The sequence below is a fragment of the Cyprinus carpio genome, chromosome B12 (genome assembly GCF_018340385.1).
Source record: "Cyprinus carpio isolate SPL01 chromosome B12, ASM1834038v1, whole genome shotgun sequence".
In the NCBI taxonomy this organism is placed as follows: Eukaryota; Metazoa; Chordata; class Actinopteri; order Cypriniformes; family Cyprinidae; genus Cyprinus; species Cyprinus carpio.
In genome coordinates, this window is record NC_056608.1 from 14,366,528 (window position 1) to 14,393,366 (window position 26,839).

General features: G+C 37.2%; 2 protein-coding genes across 2 annotated transcripts; one reads left to right on the forward strand and one right to left on the reverse strand.

The window, feature by feature from the left end:
• Window positions 1-12,097: 12,097 nt before the first annotated feature.
• On the forward strand, window positions 12,098-14,695 carry LOC109112565 (homeobox protein SIX3-like). Its single transcript, XM_042735520.1, has 2 exons — window positions 12,098-13,033; window positions 13,973-14,695. Exons 1-2 carry the CDS (start codon window positions 12,342-12,344, stop codon window positions 14,160-14,162), a joined length of 882 nt encoding a protein of 293 aa, XP_042591454.1. The 5' UTR covers window positions 12,098-12,341; the 3' UTR covers window positions 14,163-14,695.
• Window positions 14,696-21,427: 6,732 nt separating this feature from the next.
• Window positions 21,428-24,122, reverse strand: LOC109099568 (homeobox protein SIX2-like). Its single transcript, XM_019113076.2, has 2 exons — window positions 22,901-24,122; window positions 21,428-22,176 (listed from the first exon to the last, which is right to left on the reverse strand). The coding sequence occupies exons 1-2, from the start codon at window positions 23,458-23,460 to the stop codon at window positions 21,864-21,866; spliced, it is 873 nt and encodes a 290-aa protein (XP_018968621.1). The 5' UTR covers window positions 23,461-24,122; the 3' UTR covers window positions 21,428-21,863.
• Between the last annotated feature and the right edge of the window lie 2,717 nt (window positions 24,123-26,839).

The window sequence follows — 26,839 nt, forward strand, 5'->3', positions numbered from 1 at the left end:
GTTCATCAGAGCAGATTTGGAGAAATTTAGTATAACATAATTTGTTCAACAATGGATCCTCTGCAGTGAATGGGTCCGGTCTGAATGAGAGTTCAAATAGGAAAAGTAATCCAAACAACTTCAGTACATCAATTAATTTCTTGTGAAATGAAAAGCTGTGTGTTTGTAAGAAACAAATCCATCAATGTTAAACTGATCCGTGCATATTTCTCTCCTGATTCAGACAAGACTTCATTGGGGAAAAAGTAATATTATAGATAGCGGACTTGTATTTTACCTGGAAACAACAGTTTGAAGTAAAAAAAAATAAAAATAAAAAAAACTCTTGATTATCGATTTATTACAGAAAATGACAGGAGTCGTGTGGAGTACTTGTGGATTATTTTTTATCAGCTATATGAACTCTCATTCTGACGGCACCCATTCACTGCAGAGGATCCATTTGTGAGCAAGTGATGTAATGCTAAATTTCTACAAATCTGTTACAATAAAGAAACAAACTCATCCTGCCTAAAGGTGAGTAAATTTTTGGGTGAGCTATTCTACTTCTTTAACAGGAAATATTTTGTTTCTAAAATGTTTAACCTTTCATGATTTCTGTGCAAACATAAGGTACAACCTGCATTTAGTCTATAAAAGATTCTTGGGTAAATGATTGGTGTTTAGGTAAAGGACTTGCTGACTCCAGTGTTCTTGTATGGCCCGTGTGTGCTGACAAGATGTGTGTCTCAAGTATCTGTGACAAACGTATTTTGGCATTTGGTATTTTCTGTCAACAAATCATGATGGGACCGAAGACTGGGAAGTTATTCTTGTTCCATCTGTGGAGGATTTTCTCAAGGGCTTTCAGGGTTCTCAGCCAGGATAAAAGAGGTATTTTCTGTCAACAAATCATGATGGGACCGAAGACATAAAAGAGGCCAAGACTCACAAAACAATGGCAATGAGTTGCGTCATTAATCTTCCTCCCATGCTCAGTGAATGAGTGCTTGAGGAAATGATATAACTCTAGAAAAGTTTGTCACACGTTCAATAATGAACTTAGGGCATTTTACTTGAGTCTGTGCCCTTCTATCTTCTTTAGCAAGAGGGCACCTGCAGGCAAGAGCTCCAGGCCACCCCTCTAACAGGACAGATAACACTGTGGTCAATAAGTGCATCATTAACATTACTAAAGGACCCTTATTCAGGACTAATTGATTCAGGGGCTTATTTGCCTCAGCTGCAGGGCATTGACTGCTGATATGTTTACGCTAGCTGGCTAAGAACAGGCCTCATGCTGAAACAGACTAAACCCAAATAGTAATGGTGTGTATTTTATATAGTTAGAAATCTAGAATTTTAGAAAGAAAGAAAACCCAGAAATAATGTTTATTTATGTTAGTGGTTCTTGCTCATCCATTCTTCCAACAAAATAGGCTACTATGCTAAAGTTCTCTAACAGTGTTTCCTATAATACTCAATGGGGACACAATGCTGTTACTGTAATAACATACTTTACATTATAATAACATACATTATAATAATAATAATAATTTCTTTGTAATTGTAATTGTTTGTTAAATTTACTAGCTTTTATTTCTGAGTGAAACTTGTTTCTACACCTTTTTATCTGTGTACAAAAATGTTCCCAAATTACTGATTCTTGTCAACAGGTTTTATTAGTTAATCAAAAACATACAATACAACCAATGTGGATTTGATTCCCAAGCAAATGATTCAAGTGAATCGGTTCTTTTTCAAACATAGAGTTAACAACTGTGAGACATAGATCACCGGATAGTTTTTCATATGACAATGTGTATAAAGAACACATTAAACATTTTGCCTGTAACATTTTATAAATATAATCAATATTTAACATACTAAAATATTTTGACATATTATGGTTTAGTTATGTTGTTAATCATAACATTAAGGTCCATTATTATAATGCATTTTTGCCATCTCTTAATAGTCTTTGAATTTAAATTCAAAGTAAAAATACTTTAAATCGTTAAAAACATGTATAAACACACATTTTCTGAGAATTGCTTTCAATTTAAATTGCTTTTAATTTTCTATAACTTATATTTATTAAACATTTTCCCAAATGTGACCCTGGACCACAAAACCAGTCATAAGGGTCAATTTTTAGAAACTGAGATTTATACATCTTTTTAAAGCTAAATAAATAAGCTTTCCACTGATGTATGGTTTGTTAGGATAGGGCAATATTTGGCCGAGATACAATTGTTTGGAAATCGGGAATCTGAGGAAATCTAAATATTGCGAAAATTCCCTTTAAAGCTTTCCAAATGAAGTCCTTAGCAATGCATATTACTAATCAGAAATTAAGTTTCAATCTTGATGAACATGATCTTTACTTAATATCCTAATGATTTCTGGCATAAAAGAAAAATCGATAATTTTGACCTATACAATGCATTTTTGGCTGTTGCTACAAATAAACCTGTGCTACTTATGGTTTTGTGCTCCAGGGTCACAAATATTATTTTTCTTAAAAGTACTAAAAGAATCATAGAAACAACCATTTAAACCTGAACCTGAATCATTACATTGTTTTTTTTTTTTTTTTTTTTTTTTCACAATTACTTTGTGATTCTTATCCCAAGTACTGTCTTTGTGTCATTTTATGTAATTTTTTCAGATTTAATGTCATTCAGTGCAGTTGAATAATTCAGGCAGGTTGTGTGTGATTGTTGACAGTGACACTCATGACATCACGGCACATTCATCCTGGTCTCAAGGGCACCACGTACACCTCACTTCTGCCTTCCACATGAACAAGTACTTGAGTCCCGCTACCAGCATCATCCCTATCCCACAGGAGTATGGTGGAATTCTCACCTCGTGTTTACGTCGCTTACTGCCGGCAAGCTCAGCTCATCCCCTTTTTGCCATCAACAGACCTATTGCACACCCTTGCGCGTCTCCCCTCCACTACTTCCCTGTGACACATTGTGATTCACTGACTCGAACTCTCTCCCCCCTCTGACCAACTTTAGAGTACAGAGAGTGCGGTGGACTGTGAATAGTGGTAGAAGACAGCTCCCCGGTGAGTCGTCTGTTATCGTCTCTTTGTCCTGGAATACTCAGACATGATGAGTCACTCCCTGACATTGCACACCCCTCAGTGAATTTCCTCACTCTGCACTCTGTGGCCAACGTTCTCACTGAAACTGCTGGCTGTTCATGGCTCCGTGTTTGGCCCACGATGAGCCAACGCCGGTATGATCCAGGAGAATAGACACGTGTGGCAAGCAGCTCTTTTCAGTCCAGAAATGTACCCAGTTGGTTGCTGGTGAATTATTTATGTAAGCCAAGCAGAACATGGTGACCTAGAAGCTGGTGTAAGAGGGGTAATTAAAAGACTTGTTAGAAGTGTCTTTCATGAGGGGAGGTTGGAGGATATAAATGTGAGAGACGAACACCAATGTGATGTTTTCCTATTTTATTTTAGCTACGGACAGAACCTCACTGTGCAGTTTAATATTTCATATCATCTCTTTTTCCCTTCTCCAGCCTCTTCTGTGTCCTTTCTCCAACTTGTTATTCTACAATGTAAGCTCACACTCAGGTGGCAGGATAGCAGTGGATTCAGGTTCCTCGCCATGAAAAATACTCAAGCTGCCTCCTGCTATCAGAGGATCTGTCAGAGGAACACAATGTGAAGGTTGAGCTCTCTGGCGCAGCAAGGTCAGTAAACTTTTAGCTACTTTACAGCATAAAAGTGGTATGAAACTGATAAACCGGATGAAAGCCTTCACATCTGAATTTTGACATGCCCCCTCCCTCTCTTTGTTTCCTTATAAATGATGCAATCAACCCTCGCTGCTTGGTTTTCACACCAGGAGGCTGAAAGTGGTCAAATTGTCATCAGGTTTAAGGGGGAAAAACAATTTATAAAAAGGCGAGTGCTGTTTAATAAGTAAAGGACCGTTTGCTTTATATGGTAATGAATTTCAAATGTCTTCCTCACTTCAGGAGCAAGAGGCTGCGGTGAGGGCCTTACAGCTGTTTCGTAGAGATAATTGATTTTGGAATAGGCCGAAGAGAGCGCGGGCAGGCAGGGTTGACGGTGCTCTACAGCGGGGTCCGAGCCAATTTCCGCAGGCCTCGTCCCTTTAATTACAGTGGCGCTGGAGCGCGGGACACGGCAGCGCTCTTCCCTGGGCAAATTAAACCCCCTCACCAGTCCTGCCTCTGCCCTCCCCCCGCCATGCAGAGGCCTGATGAATATTTCATGGCTCTGCCTCTCTCTTTGAGTCTATCGTTATGGCTGCCGGCAAGGCTGACAGTGCTGCTTCCTCTGTCCTCCCAGAGTGGCAAGGAAAGAGTTGTCACAGGTAAAGCAGAAGAAACAGAGAAATGACAGAGCACCCAAAGTGTTTTGAATGCCTTGACCATCACAAATCAGTCTTGGAAAGATAAAAGACCAATCCTGCATACTGAAATAGTCCAACATACTTCAGAAATGTATTAATAGTCCTTCTACAATTACATTTTGATTCATCTTCCTTCTTCATTCGTATGAAAATGTTCAGTTTTCTCTGTCAGAAGTGATTAAGATTGCAGCCCTGTTCACTGAGGCTAGATAAGCACTTGTGTTCTTTAACAATGTCTGTACACGCATCTTAAAGGCTGATGGATCTGGTTTGGGACTCACTATGTTTCTTTTTTTTAAACCTTTTAGTGACAGACCTGTTGCTCAAAGACTGTCCATTATAAACATAATGCTGTGTTCTTTTGGTTTGTTTCAACCCGTCTGAAGTTCAATAACAGGTAACAATAAAAGGTAACATTTGGAAAGCTTTATTTAATATAGTTTATTTATTGTATTTTCTGAACACTCACTGGAAAAAACTAGATTAATCATGATTGTTTTAATAGTTCTTAAGATTAAGAAATAAAAAATATGCATAGTTTTGTTTATTTAGGTATGTCTAAACATACTTTAAAATTGGGTAGAACAACTGTTAGTGGCAGTTTAATATTGGTAAAAAACCACCATTCATAAATTTATGGTTATTTTTTTTTTTCTTTACAAGAAGGCTGAATTTATTAAAAAGTAAAAAAAAAAATAATAATAATAAAAATACAGTCAACGGGTATATTGTTAAATATTATTTCAACTTAACCATTTTTTATTGTACCATTGATATATGTAAAAGTATTAATTTCTTCAATTAAGAAAAATAATCTTACTGACTCAAAACTTTTAAACAATATTATATTCTGTCAACATCTGTTACAATACAATTTATTATTTTTTGGCTTTAGTGCAAAAGACATAAAAGCCAGTTTGAAAACAAAATTTGGAAGACCCCTAAAAAAGCCATTGGGTTCCCATTGGCCATTGTTATCTCAGCATTATTATCATCAATCTAATGAATAATTTCTTCTTTCATGACAATAAGTCAGCACTTGTGTGACTCTCATTACAGCTTGACCTTTGGTGACTTCAGCACTACGTTTCAACAAAGGACAGAGTATGAAAGAGTAAGAAGATCATAGAAAAATTTCACAGACAGGTCTCAGTATACATAAGTAAAAAGCTATAATGATTATGTTAGCATTCCATATTCCATATTGATCTACACAGCATGCCTGGATCTGAAGATGAGGGGCTAAACCCGCAATCTCCACCCCAGGCTGTGTATATCGCAGACCCCTTTTGTCCTGTCTCTATAGGCTTTAGTCTCGCTTCTGCTTGTCCTCAGAGACCCCACAAGGAGGAATCAGAAGGATTACCGTTTACGCTGTTAATCGGACAAGACTCCATGAGGAGGTCCTCAAATAGACTATAAGACATTTGTGGTCCTGTCTTGCAACATGACGCATCATGTTCACTAAAGACATAATTTTAAGTCTGCTTTTGAGGTAGAATGGGGATCATTATTTCATGAGACTCGGGACGGGGGCTGAGCGACAGGGGTTGTGGTATTGGGGTGTGTTTGTCCTCAGCTCTCCAAAATCAGCTTGTCTGAAGAGTGCATTTCCATGTAGATCCAGGCCGCGGTTTCCCTCAGCACTTCACCGGCCTGCCCCACCTAAAACCCGTTGTCCTCTCGCCGTCTTGAGGCTTCTCCAGGAATACACATTGAGAAGTCTGTCATGCGTTTCAATGCATATTTTAACAGAGTCTGAATGGTGAGTCTGAATCAAAAAGCCATGTGCTGTATCTCTTCTTTGACAATCTAAATTGCGACTGAATTCTGACCTTTCGTGATTTATCAGTCCGAAGGGGATGTTAATCAGCTTGCATAAGATTAATTACAAGCGATTATAGATTGAACGAGTGGTAAAGCACCACTTGTCTTAAATGCTATAAAAATAAATAAATAAATAAAAACCCACGTCATTTGATTACAAGAAGCAAACGCAGGAATTGAAGTGGGAGGAATCGGTAAGTGGAAGGAGGGGGATGAGCTTTCAAAGATATTATGCAGGGGGACTGCCTGTCGAGGTGGAATTGAATGTTTTTGCCGTTTAGCAACTGTTTAGCATTTAATTTCGCATGTGACATTTAATGAGCCCAGCCCTAGCTCTGATCTCTCGGTGTTAGCCGAATTGAGAATTAATTGCGCTCGTTCTCTCTCTCCACCGACCTCTCTGCTCGTTGTGACACTGGTTTTAGTCTCCTTTACGAGGAACTCACAGACAACAAAATACGCTTTTCAACTTTTCTGTTTAAGCCAACACGCTGACCTCTTGTGGGAACCTCGTCGTGAAAAAGGAGAACGGTGTGTTCTGTCAGTCTTGAGCTCTGTGTATTAGCAAACGTGCTGGTTTTCCACCTGTGGAGTGGTTTACGAGTTCATCTCGATATGGACCCAGCACGTCAGGCAAATTATTGACTTAAAGCCACTATAATGAAGCATGGACATATTCACTTAAAAATATTTAATAGAGAGACAGTTAGATGCAGTGAATGTCATTAGCTTTGCTTTGTGAAACAGCTGGAAGCTCTTTGAAATATTGTCCATTACTAAAGTCATCATGTAAACATTTAGTGCTTTGTGCAATATGACATCTGCTGCCAACATAAATTGGCATTAACACCCTTTAAATCTCTCCCAGCTGCTGTGGATGTTTCCCAGTTAGTGGCAGTTTTTCTTTATTGTTATGATCATTTATTTTATATTTTATTAGTATCAGTCTTGAGCTCTGAGGTTGTTCTTCACACTCAATTAGTCTCCATGTTGGCATTCCACTGCATACATCAATTATCCACCAGTTTTGTCCTGAATGCCTTGTCCAGTTCAGTTCTTATTCATTCTGTTTGTGTGTCTGAGTCTTGTGTCTCTCTATTTTTTTCTGTCCTTTTCTTTTTGAAAAAAAGCTGGGTTTCATCTCCATTATAAAACTGCAAAGGGTTCACACTCATCAAGGGTTCATTACTCAGAAATCATGGGAAAGATTAACCATTTCAGAGGAGAATGGCAAACTATATTATTATGTAAAATAAATAAATACATAAAATTGAAAATAATATAATTATGTAGTAGGTTTCGTATAAATAATAATATAATATAAAAATATAAATAATAATAAATTAAAATGTTGTGATTATTTACTCGTCATTATGTATTCCTCATAGCTTTCTTTCGTGTAACACGGGGTGTTTTTTTTAAAGAATATTCCTGCCATACATTTCATATTATAATGAAAATAAGTGAGCACTTGCATGGGTTTAAAAATGGCGCGCACACACACACACACACACAGAGAGAGAGAGAGAGAGAGAGAACCAAGCATCATAAAGGTGGTCAATACAACTCATGCACTATATTCAAGCTCTTCTAAAGCAATACAATAGCTTTGAATAAGAAACAGACAGACTTCTCATTATTCAGTAGGAATCTTGAGAATTTATGAGTTTAGTAGCAATGTCAATTCATTAACAAATCTTTGTTTTGAGTCACATCGGTTCAATGAATCAGTTGATTCACATAATGGTCTGAATGATTCATTCACAGATCAAACTAATCTGATTTGCAAGTAAAACTTATTATCAGACTAATGACTTTAAATTTTGGTTTAAAATGTAAAAACTCTCATCTGCTCCTCACAAGGCTATAATGCATGAGTCATATGAATACCCTGTATAATACTTCTATGGTACTTTACATCTTTTGAAGCTTGAAAAGCTCTGGTCTTTTTTCAAATATTCACCATCTGTGTTCCACATAAGAAAGTAAGTCATACAGGTTTGAAAAGACATTATGTAAAAGACACATTTATGTATACAATATATAATTATATAAGGCAGCATGTTAATGCTCATTCTGTGGTTACTGGAGCAAATATGAATGTGCTATTGATGACAGAAGAGGATGAGGTAGAAGAATTGTACAGTAGATGCTGTTTATCAGTAACTAAATTATTTTTGTAATTATTGGATATATTTTAGATTGATTTTATAATGAGCAAAATACTTTAATGTGGTTTGCCTTTCTTTTTGTATTTGCTAAACATGGGATAAAACAAGGTACTTAATTAGCTGACCATTATGTCATACTGATAAACCCCTGTAAAGATATCACTTCATCATTGACCTGTGACTTACTGCTCTTAGGATGAACTTTAAGGAAATGAAGGAATTCATAAATGAGAGAATTAGTGTGTGAGAGAGAGGCTGCGTGCTGCAGTGCAAGGACAGGCACGCTTTTGGCACTTACCCATGAATGAGCAATATAGATGCCTGAAGCTTCAGTTTCAGGTGTAGGAAAAAAAAAAATATTGCATGACATGCCTTTACCCATTTAAGAAATTTCAGCATGGAAAAACCTCTTGACGCACACACAATACCATTGGTGAAATCCATTGTCATATGGCCGTTACCGCTATTAAACAAATTATGCTCTGAACCTTGGCCACATGGATCAAGGTAAACTGCACAGTACCATTAAGGAGCTTGTCCCAATGACAATACTGTTAAACACTGGTTTATGGGCCACTGTTGCAGAAAATCTCACTTCAGACAGGATGAGCTTATGTTTCTGTAAGTAGGCGGCCACAATTTACATTTGCAATGGTCTGGCCATGCATGTGCATGCTAAAAAAGCATTTTTAACCAAAATAAGATTACCATAGTCACTTCTGATGAGAGGTTTGGATTAATAGCTTTGATTAATAGAATAGCTTTGACCAAGGAGGATTTATTCAATATCATTTTACCTCATTCTTACTAAAACACTACATGCATGTGAGCTATATGCTACACGGATCAGTGTGCAGTGACAATGGCAGATTAATCTCAGATTTACTGTAAACTGGGTTTTTTATCTTCGCTCAGTTCCAGTCTAATGAGAAATAAAAGGCATTGTTGTCTTTCATAGAACTGTTGACTTTATATAGCAGTTTAGCATGCTCATGTGCCTACAGTATAGTGTGCTTCAGACTAAAGGATTTGATGGTAAAACCAGCAGGGCATATATAATTATATGCAATAAATATTTTAAATATGAACTGATGAATATGGTTGGTGGCTGTAGACAGCTGTCCGACATGAATGATTAATTGAGTGCCCAGGTAATGTCTTCATATCCAGCATAGCAAGTCACATTCAAACATTCAGATGGCTCAACATCTGTTCTGTGGGAGAGTATTAACACACTGTAGACTTTAATTAAATATGCATGGGGGTATCTAAAATATGCCATGCAAATAATCCCTGGCAATTTTGATATCCCAACAAAAACACACTTCTCATTCTCTTATAGTTTTAATAGCCTACACAAACTTGCTTGTGCACATTTTATGTATAATTGTCAGCATTTTAATTGTCCATAGCATATATAAAGCGTTGTCCGCAGATGTCTCTAGAATGTCTGGTTGACTCCTCCCGGCATCAGAGCTGGAAGCTCGGTGAAGGTGAAGGGCGACTTGTTGCATGAGGATACTGTGGGTACCCTTTGCCGTATGATTCACAGGGAACAATTACGCGCCAACGAAACTAATTTTATGAAGAACAAGTTCATCTGGCAAATTTACGTTTCGTGTTTATTCTGTAATTCTGTAACAGATTTGTAAATGTTGTTAACCATGCCACCCTGATAAGCTGCCTTAAGCCTTACCGTGGATTATTAAGACTTCTCCAGCGACGAAAATCCAAAAGTAATCGCAGATTAATTTTGTATCCTGTTATCTGTAACTTTAATAAATGGTTTTGACTGTCGACCTAATGCGTGCCTGAAAGTGTTTGTGTTTCCTCTGCTCTAATGCGAGGTAAATGTGACTGTCCCTTTGATCGTATCATTTCAAGGTCATTTCAAAGTTCAGCTGTACACTAACCTTAAATATACTGTGTTTGTATATACAGTATAAGTCAGTAGTTTTATAACACCAATTAAATCAATTTTCTCCTTTTAAGAATCAGTTGCAGCATCAGAAAGAAAGAAAAAAATACAAAATAAAATAATGATAATAATAATAATAATAATTTCTGCATTAAAAGGTTAGTATTTTGTTTTAAGCTGTAGTATTGCAGAACTGTAGTGACCACAATATTAGACTATCCTAAATTTAGACCTTTGGGTTTCTTGTAAGTTTACAAAACGTGCTTCTTAAAGCGCTTTGGTTGATTTTTGAGCTCAGTTCGTGTGTAAATAGAGGTTCATATTTGCAGTGAACACGATATTCAACCAATTAACTAATCCTGATGAACAAAGACGTCTCGTTACTTGTCTACGGGGCGCGAGATTAGTGCTTTTGTTGGCGGTTATTATTATTACGCCAACACCTGTAGCTTAGAAAAGATCATTTTAAATCTTGCCTTGAAGCAATGCCTTTTTAAAAATCGTTCCAAACGCATATTATTATAGCAACGATTTTTTTTTATTTTTATCTAATACCCAATTAATCACTAATGATAAATCTGCAGACATCACCGCCTTTTAACTGTACACATTAATCTTTAATGTAAGACAGTAGTGGTGTGCCCACTGGAGAGAAGGCCATTAAGCGCTAAGCCCCAGGATAAACAGACAATTAGGCCAAATGAATTAACTTGTTTGTGGCATTAATTACACGCTTTGTGCAAACAAAAAGCCTTGTGAAAGAATGTTATTTGACTCAGGCCTAACAAGCCGATCTTGTTTCCTGCTGACATTTTATCTTGCCTTTTAAACTGATAAAGGGGCGAAATAACCTACATGGAATACGCATTTATGTTGTAGGCTAATAAAAACGTGTATTTAAACATTAAAGTATCATGACGATTACAGATTGAACAAAAGCTTAAAAAAAATGTAAAATAAATAAACATTTAATTTTACAAATAAGTGCCAATGTTTTTGAGGATCGATTAATTCAAATATGTTGCCTTCTCCTGTTGCCGTCTCTCTCTCACTCTCTCTCTCTCTCTCTCTCTCCCCCTTCCCTCATATTTTTACTTTGTCTAGATAATTTATTTATATTTTGTATTTTAGTAGCGCTTTTTACTGTGCATTTATGTTTCTGTAATTTTTTCTGTATTTTACTTTTTACTTCCTTTTTTCATATGTTGTGTATTTGTGTAATGATGCTCTGTCTTTGTTTTAGGGTGACCTTTTAACATTGTGTCAAGGGTCTACAGATGAAAAATTGCCTTTTTGGCTAATTCTGGCACATTAACAGTTGTGTTTATTAATGTGCATTGCCCCTGTTAACAAATAAACTTATACGTAAATATGTTAATGTGTCTTTAAGATGTAAAAAGATTTAATACATTTATTATGTCAACGCCTTTTCAATCGCTTTTTCCTGAAAAAAAAAAAGTGCATATGCACTAACAGCTGTAAAATACATTTTCAGATTTTTAATATAAATAAATAAATAAATAAATAAATAAATAAATAAATAAACCTCCCAGTTCTTCTACGTTATAGAAATGTTTGGTAAATAACGGCGGGTTATTTATCTGTTGGCTAGCTCGCAAACTTTCTCACCCAGGCGCGGAAGCATACTCGCAGTAATATAGCAATATTCCACCTATTAATCCTCCTACCGTCGAGTGAACTGGCGCACCATTCGCCTGCTTGAAAACATCCCGCAGTGAGTGGCCAGTTCTGATTGGAGCGATGATAAAACCCCGCGCTCGAAGCAAATGCGGAGAAGGGCAGCGCGCACTGGCTAATGACTGGCATGCTTGACAGTGATTGGCAGGGCTACCATGACAACCACAGCACGACACCAGGAAGACCAATAGAAAAAGCGAAACAAAATGTTTCACCGTCTCACTCGAAGTTGATTAAGAATAGATATTACGCGTTTGGTGGCACAACAGCGATAGCGGCGCAAATAAGACGTCGGTTTTACCGTCTTTTCCCGTCTGTTTGTCTCTGTCCGGCGACTCCATGGTTTTCAGGTCTCCTTTAGAGCTTTATCCCTCACATCTTTTCCTGCCCAATTTCGCGGATCGCCCCCTGCTTCTAGCAGGCAGCATTCCCAGAGCGAGATCCCCGGAGGACTTAACGATGTTTCAGCTGCCCACCCTAAACTTCTCGGCGGAACAGGTGGCCAGCGTGTGCGAGACGCTGGAGGAAACCGGAGACATCGAGAGACTCGGACGTTTCCTTTGGTCCTTGCCCGTGGCACCGGGAGCCTGCGATGCCATCAACAAGCACGAGTCCATCCAGCGAGCCCGAGCGGTGGTTGCGTATCACACAGGAAGCTTCCGTGAATTGTACCACATCCTGGAAAACTACAAGTTCACCAAAGACTCTCATGGAAAGCTGCAAGCGATGTGGCTCGAAGCGCACTACCAAGAGGCAGAGAAGCTGCGCGGTCGTCCCCTCGGACCCGTTGATAAATACCGGGTCCGCAAGAAGTTCCCTTTGCCACGGACCATCTGGGATGGCGAACAGAAGACGCACTGTTTCAAGGAACGGACTCGCGGCTTGTTGAGGGAGTGGTACCTACAGGATCCTTACCCCAATCCGAGCAAGAAAAGGGAACTGGCACAAGCCACTGGACTGACTCCTACTCAAGTGGGCAATTGGTTTAAAAATCGAAGGCAAAGAGACAGAGCGGCAGCTGCCAAAAACAGGTCAGTTTAATGGGTTGAATCGAATTCGGAGAAACTGAAATTAAACGAATACTTGCAAAGATATAAAGGCAATTTGTAAATTTCAATAGACAGCAAATGCTGTCACACAATTTTCACGATGTGCTCGATCTTGATGGAAAGAAATCGAACAATATTATTTTATTTATTTGGAAAAAAAAAAAACAACAACAAAGGCATTTTCCTATTGCTTTTGCATTTGCAGCATTAAAATTGCGGACGATTCCTTTAATTTAACTGTTAAAACTTTAGAAAACGTGTTATTTTATTTGGCGTTTTGAATGTAAAATAATTACTTAATGTGGAGTTCTTAGTTAATTAAGCAAATAGGAAGATAATCATGACAGCACAACAGCAAAAATCAATTTGCAGTAAGGTTATGATAATTGATTTTATTTTTTCCCAGAAACAATACAATTTTTCAACTTCTTTGTGGTTAAAAATAGCCCCATATATATAATAACATATACATGTTTTGAAAAATGTATATTTGACAGTGCATTTCGATATAGTTTTCTTTAAATGTTAAATCAATTTACCAAAAACCAACACATATTTTTTCATGTAGTATAAACTGATTTAGCCTAATCTAATCAAATATAGGCCTATACGAAATGTCATTAAATATGGCTAGAGCTCATTATTTATAATTAGAAATATATTTATATTTTTAATTAATAGAAATGGATGTTTATGAAAAATATAAGCATAATATAAATATAATCATCCTTATATAAAAATCGACTTGAGTGACTAAATTGCTTTTTACTCTTTTCGTTCTGATCTCACATTTAAAATAAGGTTTGTTATTATTAGAGGCACTGTAACCCGTCGAATTCGAACAATACCGTCTGTGATGTATGTATAGTTGAATATTGTATTGCATAAATAATCTTATTTTCTGAATCTGTGTGTTTTTAGGCTACAGCACCACGGACTGGGTCAAAGCGGCCTGCGCTCCATGTCAGAGTCCGGGTGCACACCGCACAGCTCGGCCGAGTCCCCTTGCGCGGCCGCCAGCCCCACTACCAGCGTCTCCAGTATGAATGAACGAGGCGACGGCGGGACCATTCTCTCAGTTACTGACAGTGATTCTGATTTTGATGTATGATGCACCGTCAGACAAATATGGAACATTTTTGCCCAGAGAAAAATGAACTTGTGAGAAATTGTGGGCAATATGGGGGCCGGCCATTTTGCCACCTTGTGTTCGACAAAAGGAGAAAAGCATGCTGTTTTTCCAGCGCTTCAACGAACTGATGCCCTTTCCTTTCATTTCCAATGCCTACACGACCATTTTGCATGTTCATTCGTGAATATTTTGCATTTTTAAAAGGCATTTATGAAGTGGAGTCTGAGAAGGTATAACTTGATGCTCAATGAAATGAGTGAACCGGAGAGACAGTTTTGTTATTTTGTGTTTATCAGACAATCGTTGAAGTCAAAAGCACCTTTATTCCCCCTTTGATGTTCATACTAATTTTATCTCGAGATTTATATTGAATTGTCCATGTCTGATTCAAAGTTTTCCTTAGGTCTAGGCTTGTCTAGATATGCTTGTATGATATCGCAATTACGCAACTCTCTTTCCTGCAAATTTCTTTATGTTGTGTCCATAAAGCGTGAGTAACTGTCTGTTAAGTGCTTGGAGATTTTAAGTGTCTATTCATTCTGCTCGTTTTTATACTGTAAATGGGTTAATGGCGCTGAAAACACAGTGTTATGGGTCACTTTTATGCAAATAAATCTAATTTAATATAATGACTATCAGAGTATTATTTGTTTTTTCAATGAGTTGACGTTGTTGGATTTGGTCAAATAAGGGAGAAAAATATATTTGCTATTTTATAGCCTACATTAGTTTCTTGTTCGTTTTTATTTTTATTTTAGGAATGTTTTAAACATTTAGATAGTGTGAACATTAAGTCCACGTTAAACAGAATTTAAAAAAGAGAGTCGAAGAGGTGTTATTGCTTTCGTTCTTTTATTTCTTTAATTCAAAAATTTCGTTCAATTTTAATTATTATTATTATTATTGAAGTAGTGGGATTTTCATTGGTGTAAACAAGTTTAAAATAAATGTAATTATATTTAGCCTATAAATTTGAATAAAGGGAGAGCAGCTTACAGCTTTCGTGTTGCCATTACACGTGCAAATGTATTTTTGTTTTGATATTGATAACTGATGGAAATGTTTTATGCTTCTGGCGAAGAACAATAGAAAATATTCGTAGAACAGTAGGAAACTATAGAAAAAATTCTGACAAATAAAATTAATACATTACAAAGCTTAGACAATTTTTTTTTAAATTAACTTATGAATTTGTATTGATTTTTTTAAGAAAAAAAATAGAAAGCCGATCATCACGACAAAAGAGACAATTATGATCATGAATCGTAAAAGCTTTACAATGTACACATCTTTAATTATTGGTCATGTTAAAGTAGAAATAAATGCAGATGAAACACATATTAAAAACAAAACTGAACGTGCTTGTGTACATATCAACTAACGCTGATATACGAAATAAAATAATAAGTTTTATTTTTTAATTTATCTTTATTTTTTAATTTATCTTACTTTAGTTCTCACTAGTGACTTATGTTAACCAGGTAATCAAAAACGTATAGGCTACTCGCCGATACGAGGAATTAAACTAGTGCCACCACATTACTTACACATTATTCCAAAGAGCTCACTGTAATCACCTCAGTTGTAAAACGTTATTTATCTGTCTAATAATGCCATCATTCAGTTTCAGACTTCTCTCTTACTACCACCATAAGGCTAAATAACAAGAGGATGGTTTGTTTGTGGTGTCCTAATAGCATCCCATATAAGAGAAAGAGTGTGTCGTTTACTGTGAGAGGATTTCTGTTCCCTCTTCTCCCCTTTGATTTGATCGCTTAACTGAGCACAACTTTTTATTCGTGTTTATTCACGCGGCAGTTCCCCTTGACCTGGATTCATTGTGCTGCGTTGAGCTACGCTATAAAATAATCTAAACGCGACGCGCCTCTTTAGCACACCACACAAGTGCAATTTCAAGGCCACACTCAAGTTTAAACTTAACATGTTAATAGTGAAGAAAATGTATTGAAAAATGCCTCAATCTGATCGTTGCAGTGTTACTTGTAGCTTAAGTCTACTTCACATTTTCTGCTTCATTTGATAAATAGCCGATATCAAATTAATAAATTCATAAATTAACCATCGTGGAAAAATATTGCCAATTCGATTATAAATAATAAATCGGTGTAAATAAACGCGTTTCAATTGTGTTTTTAAACTAGTAACCACTCAAGTCACAAGCTCTGCAACAAAAGTTTCTCTCGTCTGAGGATGACGCCAGCCAGTACGCTGATCGAGCGACTTCCGTTTAGATCAATATCTTACGGTAAGTCTACAGAACATAAGTAGCCTAGTCCTTGTCATTATCAATTATTATAGATTTACATACTACTTATGTCTTCACAAAAATGTAAGTGTTGTTTTAAAGATCTTAAAGGCATGTCAGTCGGCTAACTGTGTTGGGGCAGGGGGCCCTACCAGAATTTTTGCGCGTGACTAAAGAACCTCACGAAATTGAGGTTGAAAACAAAATAGAATTTTATAATTCGCGCACTCTTGAGAGTGAACGCATGTAACAAGCCGTTTGACCTTAAAGGGATAGCTCACCTTCATTTGCTGGTCCCCACTGACTTCCATAGTATGAAAAAAAACCTAAAAAATATATATATAATAATAACTAAAAATATTAACCTGTGCAAGTAAATGGGGAACAGCAACTGAAGGTGACCTATCCCTTTAAATTTGCAACTGCATATGAGATCACGGCCTTGGTGCACATTAGGCCTACTTGTCGGCGAAAGTGCATTTTGATCCTTGTAAAACATTTCATATTACTACTTTTGTGGCAGCATCGCATTTACCTTTAAAAAAATTATGTTATGTAATTACTAAGCGGTGGAAATGTTTGCTCGCTCACAGTTCACCCCAAACATGTTTATACTGTAGCTGCACACGTTCTACAGTCATGACGCTTACACGGCTGACAAAGCTGTCACATAAAACTTTATTTTTTCAGGTGTGAATCTGAAAGCGACTGTTTTACTGAAATGTAAAGCTTTAGGACAGGGATGTCAAACTCAGTTCTCGGAGGGCTGCAGCCCTGCAGAGTTTAATGCCAACACACCGATCTAGTTTTCAAATAAGCCTGAAGGACCTGATTAGCTAGACCAGGTGTGTTTAATTAGGGTTGGAGCTAAACTCTGCAGGGCTGTGGCCCTCCAGGAATTGAGTTTCACACACCTGATTTAGGAAGTGTGACAAATGTGTCATGAACTTTTCTTACAGTAGGAAGCCTTTACATCCTATTCATGTGCTTATGTCGCCACCATGCGGTTACTATTGGATAAAACAATCTCAGCTGTGGAACTTTTGAGCCTAATGATTGTTATATATATGCTTTATGATATATATATATTATATATATATATATATATATATATATATATAATGTGAGACAGTCTTTATTAATCATGTAAATACAGAAACTGAATAGTTTACTTTGTGCAATAATATTTACATTGTTATGTTTACATTGTTATTTTTGTTTAAATAAGTTACAATGAACTCCAGGTTGTAACTTTGGCACCACTTAAACCCTAAAATATTGCGATTAAACATGCATTTCCAGTTTTAGTGGATTGAAATTAGTGAAGTTGTGAAGTTGAGCAGCCTTTAAAAGAAATAAATTGAATGTATTGTAATGAAAGATGCGGGCCTTTGTAATCTCATGTTTTACTCTCATTTGGTTTTAAAATTTTTGATTAAAGAAATAGTTTCATTTAAAATTATTAAAATAAAAATATGTATTTAAATGTTTTATCCTCACTGATCTGTTAGTTTTTAATCTCTGCCTCCATAACTTTAGGTCTAGGCACTTTGATGGCAATAAATGTAACACATTTCAGTAGAAAGATGATACATTCTTGCTTTCACATGAAAAATATGTGAATAATGTGAATCCTCTTCTTCCTCTTCCATTTCAAATCTTCTCCAACAGGCCTGTAGCATACCAGCCACATGTTGCATGTTAATAATTCCATAATTACACAGTGCTTAGACCTGCAGTAATCCACATCTCATGCCACCCAATAAATGCATATTCTTCCACCACTTTCAAAATTGTAATTGAACATTAATATTTCTAAAACCACGCCTTTACCAAATTCATACTAATTTATTTTAATACAATCAGAAATAATTCATTTATCATTTGTCATGCAGAGGAGATAAACATTTGGACGCAACTGGCAAAAGTTTCAGTGCGTTTACGTGATGGTTTGGGGAATCATGTTCCTTCGTATAATAACACATATTCAATTAAATTTTTTTGCATAGCGTTTTTCACGATACAAGTCGTTGCAAAGTAGCTTCACAGAAAATGAAAGTTTCTATTTTAAAGTATCTAGGCTACATTATTTTTAGTAGTAGCTTATCATTGGCGAATGTCACGTTGATGTCCTTATGGCAGAAATGTACAGTAAAAATCAAGCAGTTAGTTAATGTCATGTAATCAAACAGAAGGTGAACACTATTAACAGCAATGATTATGTGTTGCGATCAAACTTATAGCAACATTTGGTAGATGTGTATGTTGTCTGAGGGTTGGCATCATCATCGTCTTTGTAAGGGCTGGATCCAGACTGAAGCTTCTGTAGTAATAGAAAGAAAGTAGCGCAGCTGCTGTCCCAACCAAGCAAAATATGTGTTTAGCCCAAGCAAAAGAATGATAATGTGCATTTGATCACTTGAAGTAGGATATGAGATACATTATGTGAATGTTTGGCTAAAGAGATGTGTATTTAATTCAATCTCGATTTAAAAAGAGATAGTGTGTTTATTCATGTGATTATAGTTAAATTTGAATTTATAAAGGAAATAATTCAAAAGGACATTATTTTTTTTTTTTTTAAATACAAATATACGTCTAAATTAAATGACTGAAAAAAGTAATGTAGGAAACATGCTTCAAAGACTGGGGAAAATAGGGATAGACTAAATAAATAAACATAAATAAACTGTCAATGACTTACTGACGTGCGGCCATCTTGGGCCTGGAAATAAAGTCTCTACAAATATTATATTCGAGCTGTCTGGAACGCAGCATTAGGTTAACATTTCAACAAATGAGCGTGTAGCCTTCTACAATTACGAGCCATTCTGTAAGGTGACATTTCAGCACTTGACAAACGGATAGCGACTCCTAGCACTTAAAGCACATCTACGAGCGATTGCGTTAAGTGCATTTTTGGGAACCGCACGTGAAATAATAACGAACGATCGTAAAATTACTCGTAGGAAACACTCTTAAGCGCTAAGATCAATCGTTATCGGGAAACCCGGCCCTGGTGAGGACTCTAGCAGCTGCATTTTAGACTACCTGTAGCTTGTTTTTTGAAGATGCAGGACAACAAGCAGGTGCTGTCCATGGCGGCGGTGCTGAATTGGTTGATATCGATGGCTCGAGAATCGATTGTTTACTATATACAGGAGCTCCTTCACTGCGTTTTAGGTAAAGCATTGAGAAAGGGATGCTCATTTTAAAGAAGCAGTTTAGAAATAGTAGAAATTGCATTTATCGGGGTTCACTGCATTTATAAAATAATCAAAATTTCTAACTAAATGCAACTTTGGATATCACCTATATATATATATATATATATATATATATATATATATATATATATATATATATATATGCATATATATACATATATATATACAGCCATGTGACACACAGCCACAACATCACTTATGTTTTATTTATTTATTTATTTATCATGAAATATCTTGATTCTCACCTTTATAGATTATGCTGATCTATGATGGTCAAAGTAAATAATGTAATCTATTAACTATGCATAAAAACCTGTCTGTTTACTTAAAATATATGGGTGTCATGCCATAACATATTTTTAATACGACTGAGTATGATATATTTAATGTGAATTTAACATTGAAAGCAGTCGTCTTTGATTTATGACAACTGTTCGCTGTCTCGCTGCAATAGTTTGACCAAACTCCCATCACATTCATTCCCTTTAAATAGACTCCTAATTATGTGCTGCCTAATGGTTTTGCCAGCCGATGTGCCTTTGTATATTATAATGGAAAAACTAACAACCATCAGTATAATGACAGTTTTAATGTTTGCATAAAAACATTTCAATTAATTGAACACTGGGTGTATTACAACTTTAGAATTGTAATATTTATTTGGTTCTGCACTTTTTCTTGCCACATAATTACAATCGTATCGACTGAAATGTGAAGAAGCTTTGTGCACAGTGGTGGCCACTAGCGGAGTGAACTGTGAACAGCGATAAGGTATACTGTAGTGGTCCAGACTAACTTTGTGAACGAATGACTTACAGAAGGTATACTTAACTAAGAACGTTTCGGAAAACACGTATTAACGTCAAGGTACAACTTAAGGTAGGCATAACTTACGAACGACGAAGCGTTAAGAAGGTTTCGGGAAACGCAGCCCAGTGCATTACAATAGTCCAGTCTGAGTCAAAGATGCATGAACCAGCTTTTTTTGCATCAGAAATAGGTGGCATGTTCCATAGCTTGGTAATGTTTTTACGATGGAAGAATGCTGCTTTTGTAACATGGGAAATATGATTTTCAAAAGACAAGTTGCTGTCTAATATAACACCCAAATTTCGAATAACAGTACATCCGTCTAGAAGCAAATTGTTATCTAAGAGTTTCTGTGTACTGTTCTTTGGTCCAATAAGTAATATCTCTGGAAATAGGTAAAATGATCTCGGTAGTGATCTTCAGCTTTATCGGAGAAACCGAGTAGGTAGGCCACTGCTTATAATTGCATACCGTTGCCAATAGGGGCAGTATATGTTCATGATGTTTTTTCTTTCCTTTTTTAAGGAACAAAATACAAGTTAAAAACGAAGCTTACAAAATGTTATCTAAAAAAAGTTAAATGCTGTTTTATGTTATATAAAAAAATACTATTTCATAGCTCTTTTCATACTATTCGTTTTAAGTAAAATCAAAGTTGTGCTACAATTACAACTTGTAATCATAATTTCATCTTTTTGCCGCGCTGAATGTAATTACCGATGAAAAATTTATGAAGAGCTAATAAAACTATGAAGAATGGCAAATATTTGTAACAATCTGTACAAAATAAATAAATAAATAAATAAATAAAAATAAATAAAGACGAAAAGATTTTTGGAGTGCTTTGTTTTTGACATAGGCTACTGTACCTTACCAGATAATGAAGTTATAAATTGAACATTCATGCCTTTAATATAAATTACAAAGAAAATAAAGGGTTTGTGTATCCAAACATGACAAAGCGCCATGCGTTATGAAAGAAAATCCAAATAATTGAATTTACATGTTTCTACTTACTTGTACTGGCATTTATTGCAATAATAATTCAGCAGATGAGATTCTGTCCTATCCGCTTTCGATGAAGCTATTAAAACTGACAGATGCAGTGACCTGTAAATGTTAAAGGAGACCACATATTTTGACGTTATTAAATATATATTTTATTAGTTAAATTTATAGCTAGACATATCAAAAACTATCCCTTGATTACACTGAATTGTTACAGAATTTTTATGGAAACAGTTTTCAGGTAGGCCCGTCATCTGGTAGTTCTTGGAATTTTTTGTCTAATGTCCTCTAAGCTTGACTAACTGATGTTTGGTAGCCTAACGAAGCTAGTAACTGGGGGGAAAGGTCAAAGATTAAGTGTTTTATTCCTTATGATCCCAGTTCCACCAGGCTGGCCGTCATGGGGTTGAGAAGGCCGTCGTGCATGAAGAAGTGGTGGTGGCTCTGAGCGTCTGAGCCGCTGACGGGGATGATGGAGACGCTGGGGCCGGGCGGAGGCGCGAAGCTGTGCAGGGGTGGCAGACCTGAGCTGGAGGGCATAAGGATGGCTGGGCTCATGGAGCTGTGATCCGGGGTCGCCGCGGGAGATTTATCGTCCTCTGAACTTTCACATAGAGATTTGTTTTCGTTCACGTGAGAGGTGAGTGGGTTGTGGCCGTTTGGATTTGCACCATCGTTTTCCCTGTTGGAGCAGATCATTCAAATTCATTAGGGGGCTAGCAAAAACTACAACCACCGCTTAGTGAAGGACATACAAACACCGGGACCGCGCATGACTAAATGTGGCAAATTACTTTTATTTTTCTCCATTAGGAGGACATGTCAGGCCTTTTTTAAGTTTGAAGCAAAAACTATATTTATATAGGCTAAGTGATTTGTAAATTTATGGACTCTATTTTATTTAGTTTGAACAATCATACGTTAATCATATCTTAGGTAAAAACCCTTCTTCAGCCCCGATCAGTTTAAGTGAGATGAGATTTTGTATTTTTTTTAATTGCATTTCTGTGATTTTAGCGTCACTCCTTAATTTAAAAGGCAGGTGACAAAACTTCCTGCATCAATTGCCATGTCACTGATGTCAATAAATTAAACACATTTATTAAATGTGCAGCTGCGGATATATATTTTCTTAAAGTCCAATTGTTTTTAAATTGTTTTTATTTTTTTGCTTTGAACTATTGTTTTTAAACTATAGACTATAATTATTTATTTTATGTCTTTATTGATGTCTTTATTCTACCCACAAGTACACTAATGAATGCAAATATTTGTATTATATCTTTAATATATATATATATATATATATATTAAAGATAACTACAGTCATTTTGGTGAGCATTCCACCGCTGTTGTATAGAATGTTTGCTTTTTTAGCGTCTTGAGAGTAATGGTGTTCTTCTTACCTTTCCTTTGCTTCTGCTGCACGGTCCCTCTGCCTCCTGTTCTTGAACCAGTTGCTGACCTGCGTCGTGGTGAGGCCAGTGGCCTCGGACAGTTCTTTCTTCTCTCTCGGAGAAGGGTACGGGTTGTGAGTGTACCACTCTTTAAGCACACACCGGCTCTTCTCCTTAAAACAGTAGCTGGTCTCCTCTCCATCCCAGATGGTGCGAGGCAGCGGAAACTTTCTGCGCACGCGGTATTTTCCCACTGCGCCCAGAGGACGACCGCGTAATTTCTCCGCTTCGATATAGTGAGCTTTCAGCCAGAGCTGTTGCAGTTTAGGGTGGTTGTGCGGAGAAAACTGGTGGCTCTCTAATACTTTGTAGAGCTCCCTGAAGTTGCCCCGGTGAAAAGCTACCACAGCTTTCGCTTTCAAAACGCTCTCGTTTTTGTGGAGGTGCTCACAAGCAGGTAAGGACCACAGAAAGCGTCCGAGACGTTCGATACTCCCACCTTGCTGAAGGACCTCGCAGACGCAGGCAACCTGCTCTTGGGTAAATCCAAAAGTTGATGGCATAGACATAGTTCAAGGCAATAGGATACCTGGTGTCCCGCACGTATCTTAACGAGAGTTTTTTAAGGCAATATCCACTTTGGAAACTCAAGCAACGAGACTGCCCCAACTGAAGAATTTCAGTTCTTGATGTACATTTTCCACGAATATATGGTTTAAAATCAGTCCAAAGCAAAAAACATAAGCAAAGCTAACAGTTTGAGTCAGTGTCTTGCATTGCTCAATCACTTAGTTGCAATATCATGACGCGCTAATCATTTCATTCGCGCTCTCGTCGCGCGCAATAGATTCTTTCCTAGACTGTCCTTAGCTATCAGCCCGCCCTCTGGTTATCATATCTCTTACAGAGTGCCTGGTGTGTAAGGGCGGCTAGCGCATCCTCCTGGGGAGTCATACGGGCAAGTGTGGAGAGAAGCTGTGTCGCAGAAACTGACCCTGCCTCTTGGAGATAGAATAGGCACCTCGGGGGAAGGAGTGCGCGCAACACACTCCAAAAACAGACACGACTGTATTATAATCTCAGAATAAAGGGGAAAACCAATAGCTACACAGCGAAATGTTTTTGTTATTATTAACAAAAAGTTTTGTGGGGGGAACTACTGCATGAAAATGTCCTTTCGATTACTGTAGTTTCATTTCACCATCACTTGTTTGCGTGGAAATGCATATGCTAGGCGACACGTGAGTTTACGTCATTTTCTCGATTAATAAAAAATCATCAAAATATTTGTGCAAAATGCAAATCTAAAACAAGTTAAATGTGAGAAACATAAAGTAAATGTGGAAAAATAAATGAAATATCTCTTCAACTGAATCGTTTTTTTTTTTTAGTGATGGATGGCGGGCACCATAGGTTTGCTGGATTGATGTTTGTGACGAGAAGTCTCTGGTGTCGTGTATCTGACAAGTTATTTTGGAATGTAACGTGACTCCAACATACTTTTTCATATGGACATTGTAATTCTAGCATTTGGTTCCAGAGGGACACAGATATTTAGTAAATTCGTTTTAAGGTGAGCTAATATATAGCCTATACGCCAGCTCTCACCGAGTCATGAAAATATTTTGATGTTAGTTTGCATATGAAAGCAAAACATATTAATATATTTTATTACATTACAAAATATGGTAGTTATAAAACTATTACTGTAATATTAAATGGAATTAACATTCTTTAAAATGTGTATAGGTTGTTTATCGATTCTTAAAATGATTTAGGTTCAGCAAAGAATTGTACTCTAAATAAAAACAGTTTAAAGTTGTATAGAAGTTTTTGATGTTACATTACAAATTCTTCAGATTAGTGTTAGAATAAAAGGTTCCATGTACCTAAAAAGGTACCCTTTATTCAAAGAATAAACATACATCATCTCACATATGTATTTATGCATTGTGTTATTGTCATATTCAACCATGTTTGCTCAAATATGCTCAAGTTAACCTACTGATATATTCAAAACAGAAATATTATAAAGCATAATATTCAGAAACAGTGGTCACATATTTCCCCAAAGAACCTTTACATTTGCATGCCATGTTTCACGTTTGCATTGTGGGCATACTGTGTTACGTATCTTACTTGTCTTTTTGTAAATAAAAGTCCACACCCATCTCAATAGCCTACGACACACATGCTCATTCTCACACACGTGCATGCAGACGTAAAGGGTTGAGTTTTCAGTAAAAGGACCTGATTGATTATGCATGGCTGGGATCATTTTCCAGTGAAGGGGAGGAGGTGTCTGAGCAGTCGTTAGCCAGTCTGAGACCTCCTGAGGGCAGCCACAGCAGCAGAGATGACTGATGGTGAACATTCAGAGAGTGGCTTCAGCTCGCAGCTGGTCAGAGAAGTCAGTTTAAGTCCATTTTGAAAACCATTCTTTATTCAGGGGAGCTGCTCCACGCTAGCTTTGCTGTGTCATTCTAAACCATGCATCAGAGTCAGTGAGCCGAGCTTGGCTGCTGTCTGGGGCTCCAGCCTCTGACCTTGATGATGGAGAAGTGAGGAGATGATGGAGAGAATGTTTGCCTGCTCTTAAAGGACTAGCTTACTCCTAATGAATGAATTATTGTGCACTGATTGCTGGTTTCTCCTAAATGATAGATCACTCAAAAATGAAACTTCTGTTATGGGTCTCACCATAATGTCTTTCCATACCTGTATGACTTATTTCTTCTGCAGAACACAAAATAAGATACTATGAAGAATGTTTAGAATGTTTTTGTCCACACAATGAAAGTAAATGGGGTCCAGAACAATACTGAATGCTATTTACTTTCACTGTATATTGACAAAATTAGATTTTGTGTTCTGATCTTTTTTGTGTTTATGAAGATGAGTAAATAATGGCAAATGCTTCCATTTTTGGTGGTGTGGGGGGGGGGGGGGGGGGGGGGGGTGGGGGGGGGGGGGCAGAGAGCATAGGGCCTAGAGGCTAAGAGGGGCCAAAATGATGGTCCCCCGCACTGAACTGGATTTTAAGGGGGCCCCATAGAAAATTCTGTGCAATTGACCCAGAATCCCTACCAACATTTTGAAGGATGTTGGTATCCAAAACTTCGAATGTATGGACAAAATTTTGAGACATTTCTTTTATGCTACATAGAAATAAGAAAGTCATGCAAGTTTGGAACGCCATGAAGATTAGTAAATGTTTTTAATTTATGATCCATTTAATTGTTTCTTTTCCTTATGTTTATCTGTTACAGTGAAACCAGCTGGCATTCTCTAACTGATACATCCACCATTTTTATTATCTTTTAATCTTCTTTCTTCTTTGAATAAACTCTTGTAAGAGTTACAGCACGCTAAAAGCATTTTACACCCTGATCTGGCGTCCTGCATGGATAGAGGAAGAATGGGCAGTCCAAGCAGCTCTCTGCACACACCTGCACCTGTCTAATGTTTCATGGGCCATGAGCGAGAAAGAGGTCTGCTAATCTGCCCACGCGGCTGGGCAGCGTTGCTTCTTGGAGGCCCATTGCTGACCATACAGTGGCCTAAGCCTTTTTCTTTATTCAAATCAAGGCAGTTGTGTAGGGGGCCATGAGCAGAGACACCCAACACCCGGCAATCACACTGTCCTCCACTCCCGGACCACAAAGAGACCAGCGAGAGACTAGAGAAGCACGCCGTGATACTGTCCTCGCACACTCTAAATGATTAATGAAGCTGGCTCACCTTCCCTCTCAGGAGGGAAGCGAAACCCGATAGCGCCAGGAGAGGCTGCGCTTAGCCGCGTGTGTGTGTTTGCATGAGCGCAAGCACCAGGAGAAGACATGTTGGGCTACAAGTTTCATCGGTGTCGTCTGGTCGTTGACGCAGAGAGAGTTCACAGTAGTATGCCGGTAGCATTTTTGTAGAAGATGACGACTGGCTAGAAGTAAC

Bases quoted from the DNA above. Each gene is read 5' to 3' on its own strand.
- LOC109112565 (XM_042735520.1), top strand. From the start codon at position 12,342: ATGGTTTTCAGGTCTCCTTTAGAGCTTTATCCCTCACATCTTTTCCTG. The intron at 13,034-13,972 runs GTCAGTTTAATG...GTGTGTTTTTAG, and splicing joins GCGGCAGCTGCCAAAAACAG to GCTACAGCACCACGGACTGG.
- LOC109099568 (XM_019113076.2), bottom strand. From the start codon at position 23,460: ATGTCTATGCCATCAACTTTTGGATTTACCCAAGAGCAGGTTGCCTGC. The intron at 22,177-22,900 runs GTAAGAAGAACA...CTGCTCCAACAG, and splicing joins GCAGCAGAAGCAAAGGAAAG to GGAAAACGATGGTGCAAATC.